At 42.1% G+C, this 16,731-nt stretch overlaps 1 protein-coding gene across 3 annotated transcripts in view; it reads left to right on the plus strand.

Annotated features, from left to right (window-relative positions):
- Nucleotides 1-16,731, plus strand: part of PHKA2 (phosphorylase kinase regulatory subunit alpha 2) — a 95,646-nt gene that overhangs the window by 60,049 nt on the left and 18,866 nt on the right. The window contains exons 19-30 of one of the 3 annotated variants that reach the window (XM_083172499.1): nucleotides 2,852-3,027; nucleotides 3,440-3,616; nucleotides 4,627-4,715; nucleotides 5,514-5,647; nucleotides 7,647-7,803; nucleotides 7,880-7,959; nucleotides 8,487-8,565; nucleotides 9,186-9,315; nucleotides 11,310-11,411; nucleotides 13,099-13,217; nucleotides 14,774-14,803; nucleotides 16,661-16,711. In XM_083172499.1, coding sequence (XP_083028625.1) covers nucleotides 2,852-3,027; nucleotides 3,440-3,616; nucleotides 4,627-4,715; nucleotides 5,514-5,647; nucleotides 7,647-7,803; nucleotides 7,880-7,959; nucleotides 8,487-8,565; nucleotides 9,186-9,315; nucleotides 11,310-11,411; nucleotides 13,099-13,217; nucleotides 14,774-14,803; nucleotides 16,661-16,711 — 1,324 coding nt within the window. The remainder of the gene's footprint in view (nucleotides 1-2,851; nucleotides 3,028-3,439; nucleotides 3,617-4,626; nucleotides 4,716-5,513; nucleotides 5,648-7,646; nucleotides 7,804-7,879; nucleotides 7,960-8,486; nucleotides 8,566-9,185; nucleotides 9,316-11,309; nucleotides 11,412-13,098; nucleotides 13,218-14,773; nucleotides 14,804-16,660; nucleotides 16,712-16,731) is intronic. The other 2 variants (XM_083172501.1, XM_083172500.1) reach the window with 2 other exon arrangements.

The following is a 16,731-nucleotide window of genomic DNA, read 5'->3' on the forward strand; positions in this document are numbered from 1 at the left end:
AGATTGAGGAAGGTTGTCCACCTTCCAAAACGATGTGCACTGCAGGGGGGGGGGGGGGGGGGGGAGAATGTAACATGTGGAGAGATATTTAGATTTGAGTGAGTAGTATTGTTTTTGTGCAGGGAAAATTCTGACTCACTTTGAAGTTAAACCCCACCCAAATGTAATTCTCTATGCACAAGTTACATCTGTCCCCCTGCAGTGCACATGGTTTTGTCCATTTGAGAAGGAATTTGCCTTTGTGAGTGAACCAGAATAAGGGCCAAATAACAGTTTCTGCGTAGTTCTTATAAGTTAACATAAGTATGTGTCTTTGCAATCCTATAGTTATTATGTTGTAGGATGAGCGGTTAACAGGTGCCTTAACCAATTATTTGTGCTGTGTGCTAACCTTGCAAATTGTATTGTATCCTATCTGTTTATGCTTCAGTGTATTAGAATATTTGTTCTGTGTGTTTATCTACCACAAATAAGTTCTGCAAGATGTGTCCTTGTCTGCATAGAGAGCATACACACCTATGGCCCTGACCTGACCAACATACTGCTGACTTCATCACAATATATGAATAAGAAGTAATCTAAAACAAATTGAATGGTTATTCTATAACATGCACAGGAAAAGCTTCAAAGGTTTCAGGGGTAGATGTATGAAGCAGTGATAAGGGAGGAGAAGTGATAAAGTGCCTGGTACTTTATCACTGGCCAATTAGCTCCTAACTGTCCCTTTTTAAACCCAGCCCGTAACTTAACAGTCAAGAGCTGATTGGCCAGTGATAAAGTACTCCCACTTCTCCTCCCACTTTTTCACTGCTTCATAGATCTACCCCCATGTCCCACATCTAATATCAGAAGATATTAGATGTACACAGTGTAGATACCCAGTACCAAGAGAAGGTGTGGGCAGACACGACAATGTCCCTGCTATTACCACCGGACTCCAGCTCACTAGCTCCTTTACTTACAGCAAAGTCAGTCATTATAGAGTTGTAGAATTCAGGGGAACCATGTTAAGTGTATGCTACAAGTGAACCCAGCTGTGTTGTTATATAAATTATGGTGAGTGTGCTATTTCTGCATGCCCAGGCAGAAGTTTTGTACTTAACCCTTTTAGTGCCAACATTTCTGTGAGAGATTTCGCTATGACCCAGGAACCTTGTGTACAGTACACATTTCAGTCAATGTTATTGTTCCGGACGTTGGACCTAATTCATGTTTGTATGCATTTGTGATTTTCAAAGTTACAGAACTGCTAGAAATCAACCTGCTGCCACCTAGGAATGACAAGAGATGCCACCAGAGGCATTATAAAGTCAACCACAATTGCATACTAATTTTCAGCCTAATGTATAGGCACAAACAAAGGCACATCCTGTCTAGGTGTTGCCCTATGGCTACACAGACTGGACACAATAGTATTGATGCTGGTGCCATATTTCTCTGTATACATGATCACTGCTAACGGTAGATACACGCTTCAAAATGGCCATGATATGTCTGAGTTTTTTGCCTCCACTTCCAGATAAATCCTTCAAATGGTCACTTCCTGTTAATCACTATTCTGTAAAATCCTCATTGCGAGCAGGATCACAGAGGCTAACCTTGGCGCATGCGATTTGTGGCTGCAGCAAGAGCACAGTCTGCTGGTAATTGTTCCGTATAATCAGCCATTGTGTACAAACATTGCGCCATGGAAGTATATTCTGCCACACCATACCCTCTGAGCAGATAAGTGTAATGAGGGTTCATTTGTGTAATTTATGAGATGTGTGGAATTTAGATTTGCAAAAAGTATTCTGTACAGTACAGTATGTGAGGTGTGTGCCACTTGGCTGTCTGTAGGATCTGCAATATTACGGTTGGGTCTATGCAGGCTGGCTGACAGTGGTGCCTGTACAATGTGTCTTATATTAGGGGTTTGGCAAAGTAGCTGACAGTAGTGTCTTATACGCCTTTTCCACTGACCTTCAAATCCCTGTTTTTTTCATGGGAACTAGGAAAAACCCAGGGCTTTTGTCAGTAGAAATGGCTTATTCAAAGAAAACCTCGGTTAAGTGACCCTTGCAATCCTTTATTCGGTAGCTACAGTATCAGGATTTTGCTCGGTAAGGTCCTGGGTGAGGTGCAGTGTAAACATTTAATCTGGGTGATCTGATCCTGGTCCTATTAGCCACGTGAGGAGAGCTGGATTTCCTGGTTCTTGGAGATAAGACACTTGAGGAGAGCCAGATTGCCTGGTTCTTGGAGATGACGAAGAGGGACTGTACCAGTGTGTAGTGTGACCTGGGCAGAACCGGGAATACCCTGGATGGGAGAAGCAGTGAAAATGGGGCCTGTCCATGATTTTTATTATACAGTGTTATTTTATATTGTGATATCCTTAAAATAACATACATATACAGTTGTGCCCTGATACTGTACATCAATACATACATATACAGTTGTGCCCTGATACTGTACATCAATCAACACTGAATATGCCACATAGAGGGAGATGCATGGCGCCAGTGAGGTCCCTTGCAACTCCGCTAGAGTCTGGTTTTTTTTCTTGACTAAAATGCGTCTAAGGCACAAAGTCACATCTTCTACATTGTAGCACTTCATATACAGACTCTGAGACTCAGTTACACAAGTGTTGCATATAAAATGAATCAGCAGTCTCCTAATGTGTCCTAGTCACATTTTGACTAACAAGATGCCTGACATTTGAAGAGTCTCACGGGACCTGGCATGCCAAGAGGGGCTGTTTAGCATGACTGCAGCAATGATGTTTGAGGTCACTTCAGGCAGCTAGGGGTGGAGGATTATACTGTACATTCCCATGTTCTAAACCACCAATGTGTCTGTCTTTCAGAGTAAAACTGGGAAAGCTGTCTGATTTCCTCACTACATCATTCTTTACTCACCTAAGTTTCCTGGACACTGACTCTGATGAAAAGCTCTTTGATGAAAGCAATGGGGGCTACTATAGTCCAGAGAGTGACTATGAACATGAATTAGGTGGATTTCAAGCTGAACGTAATGAAAATGGTAGGAAACGGTTTCTTTCTCTGGTGGCAAAAACATGCTCATGGTCTGTTACACACGGCTGAGGTCCGTCTGCGGAAACGTAAGGGGCCACGAGGAAAAGCTCTTAGAGCCTGCTAGTTCTCCTGGAGAATAGAATCACATGGGTAGTAATAGCCCTGGCTGTCATATAACAGTGTTGCCAACGTGTAATATGTGTGGAATGAAATTGCATGCCCCAATTACCCCTTTGTAACTTCTCCGTTCCTTTCCTTCCATTCATTCCTTTATTTATCTAGGTGTATTGCTGATTATATTGCATACATTATATCTTTAGTATGTACTTGGTGTTTTAGAATCATTTTATATCTGAATGGCAGAGGTGCACTTTAATAGCACCTTGTTTAACCAATATTTGTTATGGTTTCCATTTCAGATGAAGTCCAAGATGAACTTGATCAGTACATAAAGCACTTGCAGCAAAGCGTGGCTTCTACCACACACCTGCCCCCAACAAGCACTGGCTCAGCGCAGTACCATGCTTTCAGCGCTCTGCACTCCACCCGGGATATACTCTCCTTAATGGCCAAATCAAAGGGTCTTGAAGTGTCTAGTAAGTGACCGCGCAGTAGTAATGAGGGAAATAGTGTTTATAGATAGACAGATGTAGATCTCTATAGGTTAGTTTGCTGTTTAGTGTTTATAATGATAACTATTGACAACAAGCTAACAGTAAGGCAATGAAGCTCTTGAGTTCAAACTTAGTTACCAACTAGAGTTGGGTATGACATGTCAACAATTATAATGTTCATATGAATCATGTAGACAGTGAAGTTGCCATGCAGGGCCATAAGGAAGGTAGTGTTTGGCAGCACTAGATAATATGGTTTGGGGATGGGATTCAACCTACTCACCAGAGGGATGCTGGTGCCTTCCTCTGTGTCCGGCTCCCGCGTCTCCCACAGAGCTGTGTAACGAGACATCGGAGACCATGGCTGGTAAAGGCCGGCCATGGTTTATCACATGGGGATTGAGCAGCAGGCAAACTGTGCGCTGCGACAGCATAGAGCACAATGCTGACATGCTACACTGCTGTCAACATGTTAGAATGTTGACATATCGTCCCTGGTCGTCCAGTGGTGATTTACCTGCTCTTGACATCTGCAGCGGCTCCAGCATCGTCTTCCAGGTGCCCCCGGTTATGTGGCCTTCAGTTCAAGTTCAGATCTCCGATTCTTCAGTGTTGCGTCAATCCCTGCCCCTAACTCTCCCTCTAATGCCTAATCCTGACCCTTCCACATCCTAACCCTATCCCTACTGCCTGCGGCCTAAACATAGTGACAATGTTGACACATTCCCGATCAACATTTTAACAATGTCAGCATCATAACTGTGTCCATTGTGGTGCCAGCAATGTGAATACCGACATTGTCATTGTTGCCCTTTTGACTACATCCCATCACACTCATGACACACCTGTTAAAGTTTTTGTCCTGTATTCCATAATCACAGGGGCCCTTAAAACAGAATTTATGGAATATATTGTGCTAAGGTTGCATATTCAATACATTCATTATATCTCTTTGTATATTTAACAATCAGCCAATTTGTATTGCATTATAGATTCATCACTGTTTCTACCTACTAAAAATTTAAGTGGTCATCGGAGGTCTCTAAATCTGTTAGAAGTTCCTCAGCTTCATAAACCGCAGGTAAGTACAGTATGGGGGTTATTCTGGTTGTCATGCTCGCATTCAAATTAGATGTTTACCGTACACATTCCCTTGCATGTTACTTAGGGGATTCACGCGACGGGGGCGGGTGTCCGGCCGAATGGCGTTAACCTATTCGCTAGGCTGCGTATGTTCGCAGGTCTAAATGAGGCCCACAGTGTATAGATTACCTCATTGGGTCCACAATACACCTGCCCAGAGTGAGGCAGCCATTTTCATGCTGTAATGTCACTCTATTTTAGTGATATCTTTTGGGTAAAATTGGCAGCTCCCAGTGTGTAGGCATATATAAGTTAATGTAGACCTCTGATAATTGTTATAGTTGGAGACGGATGTTTCATAAATAATAATGAAACTAGAAATATATGGCATTTTTGTTGCGTATTATGAAATTCCACTAATACAGTATTACTACCAGCGATTCAACATGAATTACTGATTGCCAAAAATTGCTATTTGGTGATGCATACACCACATGCACGCGGGAGGCCTGACATTATGGGACGGCTGGGAAGTAGTGACAGGCCATTTTGGGGGCATCAAGTTGGCGTTGCGGGAAAGGGGTCTGTGTGACATCACACACAGCCGCTGGGACCCTAAGCATGGCGGTTCCTCGCCTGCTTTTGCAGCTAGGCTCCAGCGTCAGGGGTTGTAGTTTTGCTATTAGTTTTTATCCTGTAAAATGAAATATCAATCTTTGATGTGAGGCATCTTGTAGTTTATCTTTTACTTTAGAATCTATCATTCCTTGACATATAATTCTTATTCTTTTGACAGAAGAGAGAAACTGAGTTAAATTTACCCAAGGACTCACATGGTAATGTCGACTTTGAAAAATTAGTGGAACAGCTTAAGGACTGCCCGACCCTTCAGGACCAGGCTGATATACTGTACATCTTGTGTGTCGTAAAGTGAGTCACAGCAGATTACTTCTGTATTACTATTGTGTCACATGTAAACATGAGAAAATTGTGTTGGGATCTTACAGTGGAAAAATAAATCCATTTAGCAACTGATGGAGAGTTGGAGGCATATGCTATGAAAACGTGAAAAAAAGGCACACATGAGGACACTTACAGTGTGATAAAACAAAAACAATGTAACATTTATACATACCAAGTGATGTGGGCTCTCCCCGCTGCCAGCCGTTCCACCGTCCGGGTCCATGCTGAGACTTCCGGTTTGAAGACCGGAAGTGACGTCGGCACTGAGGAGCCGTCTGCAGTCGGGGGCACTGTAAACTAACAAAAAACGTTTTTTATAGTGCAAAACATCAAACCTGTTCTTTGTGAAAACATTATAATACATATTAATACAACAGGACAAGCTGCTACTTAAACTTTTAAAAGATAAAATAACGTGCAAAATTGTTAATATGTGGGAAAAGTGCATGTGCTAATACATTATTGCCACAAGATGGCAGGGTTCACAAGTGACAGTGATCTATATGTGATACTGATGGCGTGTCAAAACCCCCAAAGAGACATAGTTTAAGATGCCTATTTTACCCATGATATTTTTTCATGGGTAAAATTGGCGTCATATCACTTCTGGTCTTCTAACTGGAAGTCTCAGCAGGGACCCGGATGGTGGAACGGCTGGCAGCGGGGAGAACCCACATCACTTGGTATGTATAAAAGTCAAATTGTTTTATTACACTGTAAGTGTCCTGATGATGGGCGTAGCCAGAAACGGCGTTGACCACTAACAGTCCAATATACTTTTGCTGTAAAGACCCCCGGAGTGACGCTTATTCCTTTCTGTTTCTGTATGCATTCGGGCTGATACCCCTTAGGCGAGCACCCAGGCAAGTATTAGCTGCTGCACCTGTCACCTCAGGAGTGCCGGGTTTAACATATATATATATATATATACACAGTTGCACATGTGGTTTGATACCATTGACAGTCCATAACCCTTTTTGTACACCATATGATAATATAATGTAGTTGTAGCTACACAATAGAGAATAACGTATTGATAGTGTTGATAACATTTTACAAATACAATGTAATTAAATATAATCACAAATACCAATAAAACATCTCTCTTTTCCCTTTTTAATAATAAAATATTTTAAAAAATAATGAGCCAAAATTAATAGGTTATGATTCATGGGGGTCGCTGTGGTTCCAGTGACATAGGGGCCCATTCATCATTTACAATGCAATCTGGGCTAAATGCAGGATTGCATTGTAGAATGCGATCATATCAACTAAATGTATCACCTGCCAGGCACAGGGACAGGGCTCCTTTCAGAGCCCGTCCCTGCGATGCACTCAGCAAGAAGCCGGGGGGGGGGGGGGGGGTGTGTGAGCATGCGCGGTCAGTGCTAACCCTCCCACCGAACCTACTGACCGCACTGTTCCGGAGGCAGTGCAATCAGTAGACCATAGGCTACAATGGGCTATCGCCATCTCAGAATGGCGATAGCCCAGGGATGCGAAGCTGGGATGCCCGATGTTGATAAAAAAAACAGGTTTCTATGATGGATGCAAAGCTACATCGGGCAGCTTTGCATCCATCATAGAAACCTGTTTTTTTTTTTTATTGTGGCTACCTACAAGCTCTTATCTCATGGTCTGTCCCCCCGATCCTCTTACCTGTACTTATGCTCCAGTTTTACACCTTTATGTGAAAAAATGGTAAACTATCACCATCTAGTCAAATTATATATTTATTGTTTTTTTCCCCCTCAAAATTGTTTGTTCTGTGTTTGCCAATTTATTTGTATCTGATCGGTGCCTTTTTTCTCCCCCTGGGCCACAATGTTATTGATCTTTTTTGGGCATTTTGTTTGATCACTCGAAATAAAGAATTACTAAAAAACAAAAATAATTCATTCTTCTCAACAAGCAGAAAATAAGTGCATACATTTCTGAGCAATACATTGTATATTTCTGTGTGTAGAGGACTTGAGTGGGAAACCAATCTTGATGGGCAGTGTGGAGTCACAGTGCACTGTCTGCTGAGTGAGCTGTACGTCAAAGCTGGCGTCAACCGAGAGTGGGGTCTAATCCGATACATCTCCGGGCTTCTGAAAAAGAGAGTGGAAGTCCTAGCAGAGGTATGATACTTACTCATTTTGACCCATATGATTTGTTGTAACCTTAAGTATCAACAGCAAGTTTCCATTTCTCTAGGCGTGCACTGATATCCTGTCACACCAGAAGCAGCTGACGGTGGGGCTGCCGCCTGAACCCCGCGAACACACCATTACAGCGTAAGTGCTAACAATCCCTAATAATACCAAACTGTAACTATCTAAAAAAAACACAAAAAAATGTGTACAAGACATTATGAGAATCTACAGTATGTGGGGGGGGGGGGGGGGGGGGTTATACAGTTTTGAATGTGCAACACTATAGTTAGATCAAATTAATTTCCATTACTAAATGTTATTTTTAGAAAATACCACAAGGTATCAGGTTGAAATGTTATTGTATCATATTGCATCATAAATGCAATAATCCAATTTCCTAAAGCCACAATAGAATACTTATAATACATACAATACTAAACACTTATAATGCATACAATACTAATACTGTAGTATTTGATAATGCATTAGTCTACAGATTCTTGTAAATAATCCCTTTAAAATTTAAAGGACTTGGGAGAACCTTTGCACCGGATGCTTTTATTGGCCAGCTAAGGGATGATGTGCTGTGTACATGGTCACCCTGTAAGACTGTACATATAATGTACACTATATACACCTGCAATTAATATTGAGTTTTATTACCGCAGTCCTTTGCCTCCAGATGAATTGGCTGATCTGATCTACAAAGCAAGTGGACAAGATATTAGCATTGCTGTGCTCACACAGGTAAGGCTAGAAAGGAACAGTGCTTGTAGCTGGCACTAACCTGGTTCAGTTCTCATGACTATTACTTCCTGTCAATGTTATTCTACAGCTCCATGCATATTAATGGGGGTCTACAAAATATATCTACAAAACTATACAAAGTCTCAAAATGATTGAAAAAAAAAAAGTCAAAGACAGTACATGTACATGTCAACCTTTTTCCAGTGTCGATCTAGTGTATGTTGACCTTTTGATGTTGACCTATTGACTGTCAACCTAGACACTGTAGACCAGGCATGTCCAAACTGCGGCCCTCCACCTGTTGTGAAACTACACATCCCAGCATGCCTTGCCATAGTATTGCTATTAGCGAATGCTAGAACTATTGCAAGGCTTGCTGGGATGTGTAGTTTCACAACAGCTGGAGGGCCGCAGGTTGGACATGCCTGCTGTAGACCTTTCAATCCACACCAAGTTGGACTTGGATGTGACTTTGACTCTTTTGCATAGGGCGCCACATTTTCTGGATCACGTACATGAGGCTTAGCAAGTGGCTTAATGCTGCCTGGCCGAACGCAGCTAAAATGGTTTTTCTACATTTAATTCTATTTAATGTAATGTCTATGTGTTCCCCCTTGTAGGAGATAATGATATATCTAGCGATGTATGTCCGGTCTCAGCCCAGCCTCTTCGGGGAGATGCTCAGGCTCCGCATTGGTCTCATCATCCAGGTGATGGCTACTGAGCTCGCCAGGAGCTTACACTGCTCAGGTTCATTTACACCTTGATCCTTCATTGTACTAGAATCCAGTTTACTTATACAAGTATATAATTATGTTTGCCAGCTATGCATGCTGTATATGTCTTTACATACCAGCGGGACTCACAATTAAATACTACACAAACATTCTAAAATATTTCAAGAATATTAATTGTGACAAAATATGGTCAGTTTTGGAAACGTCTCTGTAGCATCTTCTGTGTGTGTGTGTGTGTGTGTGTGTGTGTGAGTGTGTGTTTTCACTTATTGGCCCTTATTCAGATCTGATCGCAGTACAAATTTGTTCTCAAAATGGACAAAACCATGTGCACTGCAGGTGGGGCAGATGTAACATGTGCAGAGAGAGTTACATTTGGGTGGGGTGTGTTGGAACTGAAATCTAAATTGCAGTATAAAAATAATGCAGCCAGTATTTATGTATCTGCACAGAAACAAAATAACTCACACAACTCTAACTCTGTGTACACATGTTACATCTGCCCCACCTGCAGTGTACATGGTTTTGCCCATTTTGAGAACAAATTTGTACTGCAATCAGTTCTGAATAAGGGCCATAATGTATATCAATTTGATTCAACTTATACATTGCAAGGATGTGGAATATTTGTCAATTTTTGTCGACCTTGGCCACGTAGATAGATGAAATGTTGACATCAATAGAATGCAGACAAAATATCCCTTATTTAGTGGTGACTTATCTGGTACAGGGAGTCCTGTGGCATGTGCTGTGAGGATGACTTCCGGCAGATGCTGCTGTGTTCCTGGCATTCACACAATGGGTCACCTCTAAGGCTGGCTACACAGTTGAAAGGTTTATCTGTCATCGCATCAACAGAGAGGTCACTAGTGCAATGGCACTTTTCACCTGAGTCTGACGCAGCGGGCCATGAAATTGCATGAAAAGTGTCACATTTTATATGTTTACCTCCGATTCTGTTCCGATGAGTAGTCCCATGTGCAGCTGATAGGAGTCGGAGATTGTCATGGCTGCCACAAAGGCTTATCATGCCATGACTGGGATTGAATCCGATACATCATATGCAAAATACGATGTATTGTATGCGATCCTGCCACCGGTGAAGCTGCCGGGGAGTTCAAGGGAAATTGCATGCGCTTTCATGCCTCCAATAAGTTGCACTAGTGTATGGGGGTCTTTACAAATAGGCTTCTTGATATGTTTGGCCATATGTTACAGCTGGGCAAGCATTTAAATGTGCCCACCCAGCTTTAATATCAGTGTCAGTAGTTCCTTCAGTCTTTTTCCATTAAACAGCATCTTATTTGCAAAACGGAGCGAATAGGATGCACAAGCAGCTTCTGCTGATTCAATGTGTGACTGCGGCTGTTTCTGTATACGAAATGCTACATTACACTATTTTCCATTGCAGACACAGCAGCGGTCACACTCTGAAAATAGACATACCTCATAGCATTTTAATCAGCGGAAGCTGCTTGTGTGTCCTATTTATGGAGACAGTCACAAAAAAGATGTACTGCGCTACAGAGTCACATGGGGCTTTTGTGTTATGTAAAACATGACTTGTATCACATGAAGGTTAGATGTATGTCTGTGTGTTTGCTTACCATGAAACACTGTTGTGAATAATATTGAAATTAGAGAAGTTTTACCATTTGGAGCCAAAAGGCAGTAACCTAGACCTGCATATATAAAACTGAACTATTACTCCTAGAATTGAATTCCCAAATTTACAGTACGCATTTATCTAAAGCTCAATGGATGATCCCAGATCATCTCAGGGAGTGAGGCCACAATTTACCAGAAATCACGTTATTAAGGCCCTGGATTTCTAGTAAAGTGGGTGGATCCTGGAGGTTGTATAGTCACTCCGGAGTCCTGGAAAACTCTCTGAAATTCAGGGGGTTGTCTACCAGATATTCCAAGAGAGTAGGCAACTATGACTTATTGTAATAGGGCATCTTTTTATTTCCTCATATTGTGAACCTGATGTAAATCTCTTTTTAGGTGAAGAAGCCTCTGAAAGTTTGATGAGTCTCAGTCCTTTTGACATGAAGAATCTGCTTCATCACATTCTTAGTGGGAAAGAGTTTGGTGTGGAACGCAGTAGTAAGTGACTCCAAATACTGTCGATTTTGAGCATGATCCAGCATATGACATTATAGGGGTGTGGTATATTTTCCCGACAGCCGGGATTCCGACAGTCATTACTCAGACGTCGGAATCCCGACTGCACAGTGTGGGGAGCGCAATGAAGCCCCTTGTGGGCTCGCTGTTCTCGCCACGCTGCGGGCACGGTGGCGAGCTGCACTCGCCAGCTATTTTATTCTCCCTCTATGGGGGTCGTGGACCCCCACGAGGGAGCAGTCGGAATTCCGACGTCGGAGTAATGACTGTCGGAATCCCGACTGTCAGGGCGCCATCCGGCACCCCATTATAGTGTCCTTATATGTTGTTCATACACACATAGTTGACACGCATGTAGCATATACACACCATGCATACACACAAACACACACAAAGCATACAAACACACAGCACGTACATACACATAGCATACACACACACACATAGCATACATAAATGCATACAGAATGTACACACACACAGCATGTACATGTACACACAGCATACATACAGATAGCATACACAAATTGGCATACAAACACACATCATGTATAAACACACACAGTATACATATACACACATAGTATACATACACACAGCATGTGCATGCACATGGCATACATACACACAGCATGTACACAAACATCACATATACACACACAGCATGTACATGGATACACACAGCATACATACATACATACATTCAGGATATACACAAAGCATACATAAGCACACCATGTACACACACATAGCATACATACACACAGCTTGAACACACAAATAGTATACACACACAAAGAAAACATATATATATACACACACACACACACACCAGCATAATAAGTAAAGCCCCCAGCATATAATACACACACTTGCCTGTTGCTGCTGTGGACACACCTGCCTGGGTGGAGCTGTACAATGCTTCTGCAGCTAGTTCCCCCTACACGCAGCCAGCCCAGCAGCAGCCTGTCTCACTGTAACAGGAGGCTGAACAGTCCAATTAAAATAAATAAAAAAAAACATTCAGCTAGGCCAGAGGTTCTCAAACTGTGAGGTCCCCACCACCTCAGCAGGGGGTCACGACTTGTTGCTGACCATCATGCTACAATGTCTGTGGGGGGGGGGGGGGGGGGGGGGGCAGGTTAAGTCATTAAGTAAACACCTGGGGGGGACAGGTTAAGTCATTAAGTAAACACCCACTGCGTCCCTCTGTCACCCTTTTCCATCCCACCATTACCCACTGCCTCCCTGTCAATATAGCACTCACTTCACTTCAATTACCTCACATGTGGCGGCCATGTTGCCATAACTTGCTGGGGTCCTGTATTATTTTTTTATTATCTGACAGGGTCCAGGAGCAAAATAGTTTGAGGACCCCTGAGCTAGGCCAATGGAACAGCAGGCGGGGGAGTTTCTAGGTACTTAAAACCCAACACGCCTTTCCACCCTGCATGCGGTTATGAAAATCACATGGTTGGCTCTTCTGGCAGCTAAAAGTCATTCAAATTAATATAGAGATTTATTCATTTTCCATAGCAATAGATGAAACCTGGAGTAGCTGTATTAGTATTAGTAGGATATGTGACAAGATAATTATTGAGTGTTGGGTTATAAATTATAAATTTCTTGAATACAGATTCTGCTTAACAAAATTTCCTTTGTTTCTTAGTGCGTCCAATTGAGTCGTGTGCCACCAGTCCAGCTATTTCTATTCACGAGATGGGACACACAGGAGCCACTAAGACTGAAAGAACCGGCATTACTAAGCTGCGAAGTGAAATGAAGCAAGTAAGTTTGCTATTGCATCACCTGTAACTCCTTAATAAATTAAATATATACAATATAAAATATGCAACCTGATTTGTGAATAAACCCCGCAATAGAAGCAGTACTATTTCATTCTGATTTTTATTAGCTTTTCAACTTCCAGAACTGCTTCTATTAGCTGCTATTATAGTCTATGTAGTATTTCTGAGAGCCTGATTCAGACATGGCTGTAATTCCGATGTTTTTACATTGCGCGTGTCTAAATCGCACTGTGCATGTGCAGCGATGGTCTTGCAAAAAATGGTCATAGGGACTTACAAAGTAGAGCAATTGACAGACAACGACGATTGGAGGTGGTAATGGAAGTGGCAAATACAATGTAAATTGGTTGCAACCATTTGCAATTGTGGCACAACGACTGGCGCTGGCAGCAACTGGGTCTTGGGACGCAGTTTCACTGGTCCCTGATTGACAGGCTGCAGACATGGATATACTTCCATGGTTGATTTTCATTTGTTCTCATCTGGTTTGACATCAAATATCAACAGTTTATAATATAGACAATGGATACTGGGATAATGGGCGTTGGTAATAAACTCGAAATTTCTGGCCATTTTTTTAACACCCAGAACTGCTTCAGGGGATTATTGGACACCCTTCTTACCCTTTAAACTGGGACACTAATAAATTACAGAGGTTCTGTGGCTGGCTGACCTTAAATCCAACATGCAGATGGAGCCCCTTTCATCCAGCGCGCCAGGGATACATTCCTGGCGGGTGGCGTGCGTGCATCTTGCGTGTCCTTTGCCGTCAAGCATTTCAGATGCACGTGCACCACATTTGCAGTGGGCCTCAGCGAATGGTGGTTTTAGTCAGCCATTAAACCTGTGAAATCTGTGAGCTTACCAATTTAAAGATATGGGATGGTAAGTTTAATAATGCACCAGGTTCAAATTTCACAGGTCCTCTTTACATATCATGGTGTGGTAGGTTTATACTGAAGTCTACGCACAGGAGCAGAACAGGGCATAGCAGAGCATAAAGGTGCAGAACAGGGCATGGCTGTGTTACATGGTGTCGCTGGTTTATACTGAAGTCTATGCACAGGTGCAGAACAGGGCATAGCAGAGCCCCAAGGTGTTGCTGGTTTATACTGAAGTCTATGCACAGAAGCAGGACATGGCATAGCAGAGCATCAAGGTGCAGTACAGGGCATGGCTGCATCCCATGGTGTGGCTGGTTTATACTGAAGCCAGTGGCGGCCAAATAACCTGGCAATTACCCGGCATTTGAAGCGCCAGTTTATTTGGCTGCACGCTGTCAGACCCCCTTCACACAGGAGAGAACATCTCCGAGATTGACCCTTTTACACAGACAAATGACCTGTGTATTTCATTAAATTCCCGGGTGGAACTGCTTCACCCGGGAATGTCATTTTCTGTGCGAAAGGGCTATAATTAGGAGCACCCACTGTTCTGCCTCTTTCTATTTATCCTCTTGAAATGACACAATTTCTCAGTCATATTTACTTTATTTTGTTTTCTTGGAATCACCATATCATGTATTTCTGGTTTCAGATGTATAGGAGATTTAGTGCAGAGGATCAGGTGAATACGGCTTGGATTTCAACTTCTTAAGTGTTTAACCCTTTATAGAGCTGAGTCATCAATTTATCAATATACATTTCTGTAACTAACCGCAGCTGTATTTTAAGGCAGTTGTAATTTACAGCTCATACTTACAAATAAATACATTTTTAACACTTACCAATTATAAATCAAAATCTGAATGCCAAATAACTTTATTTATAATTTAGAATAAGCATTAACATACTCCATAACTGGGGAGTTAACATTGTTCTGCATTCATCTAGCTTTTAGCTTCAAGGCCTCTTAGCTACATTTAATTATTTATCGCTGCCTCTCTGCAGATTGGTGGGTTGCATGTTTGTGGCTGCGTTTATAAGACAACAGAATGATGTTCCTATACATGCCTATGGCCCACCAATCAGGCTAAATATTTGACTTATTAGATATACTTTGTACCCACTACATTTTCTACCAGACTAAGGGGGGTATTCAATCCGGAATTCCAACTGTCGGAACTTCCCGACAGTCGGAATCCCAGGCCGTTTTCATTTCTCTGAACAGAAACTCGACAGTCGAAATTCAATATACCATCTGTCGCGTGTTGGAAAGTCCAAGGCTTGGTGAAAACGGCAGCGGATTGGCAAAAACGGATGAGAATTTAACAATCCGTGGCCATTTTCCGACAAAACAGATCTGACTTGTGCCTTCACTGCTGTCTGAAATGGCAGCATGGAATAGGCAAGGGCCTCTATTTCCGCCGGCAGAAATAGCGGCCGGAATTGAACACCCCCGTAATAGTTTTATCATTCAAGAAAAAGACCGTTTATATCCTTTTAATATAAGCTTCAATTTGCTGGAATTTCCTTGTACTATCATGTAGTAATCTAAGGGTGTTCAACTGGTTATGAGTGTCTAGTCAACAAGGACAATGCCAACACAAGCAAAAAGACAACATGAAAATAAAAACGTCAACATGACTTTGTTTTTGAGTCCATTTGTAGACTTCAGCACATGGACCCTGAATCAGTGTACCCTATCCCCTTGCATAACCTGCTTCACTTGCTATGCTTCAGGCAAGGTGCTTTGCTCCGCTACCGCTGCGCTTGTCATACATTACCGTTCCCATTAGGATGGTAAAGGGTGTACATTTTTCAAAAAAAGAGAACATTAAAAAAACAAACTCATTGCCACATTTGACCATTTTACACTTTTGACCATGTCAACCAAATTGTGTCAGCCTATTGACTGTTGACCTGTCATTGAATAAGAATTTGACGGTAGATAAGAACCACTTTGCCCATGTAGTCTGCCCCTTTTATCAACAGGATACCTTTTCCACCAGGGCACACAACTATGCAAATTGTAATTGTAACGTCTACAAAGATATAAAAATCCAAAGGCAGGGAGCAACCCAGGTCTATTACTAAAGTCATATTTAGCTAATTCATTCTGGATAAGGAATAAGACGTTACATACCGTGGTATACTGTAACAATTATAATCTGTTTTGTCCTGATTTTGTAGTTTAGGTTAAAATCATAGCCAGGAGTTGTCCTATTTTCCATGGATAATGCTGACATTATTAGATACTGGGCCATATATTTACACGTATACATTGTGAGGTGGTGTAATGCATCCCAGTAGTGTTTGATTACCTTTGTGTATTTCTCCTACAGCACATAGTCAGTCGCCGAGATGAATCATTTTTGCTGGACCAGTTATATACCGAAATGTCCTGTCAGTGTTTTTGCGAACATACAACTGTTTACTAACGCTACCAGCTACCTGCACCCATCTTCTTTCCATGTGCATGGGATCCATTGCATGTCTAGCAGGACTTTCATTTACACACTTTATTTTCTGTGTCCTCCTGTAGTTCTTGTTTGGCCATTCTGTAAGCAGCAGCATCCACTCATCAAGGTCTACGGTAATCCCATCATTTGTGTC

The sequence above is a fragment of the Crinia signifera genome, chromosome 2, assembly GCF_055691185.1.
Source record: "Crinia signifera chromosome 2, ASM5569118v1, whole genome shotgun sequence".
Taxonomy (NCBI): Eukaryota; Metazoa; Chordata; class Amphibia; order Anura; family Myobatrachidae; genus Crinia; species Crinia signifera.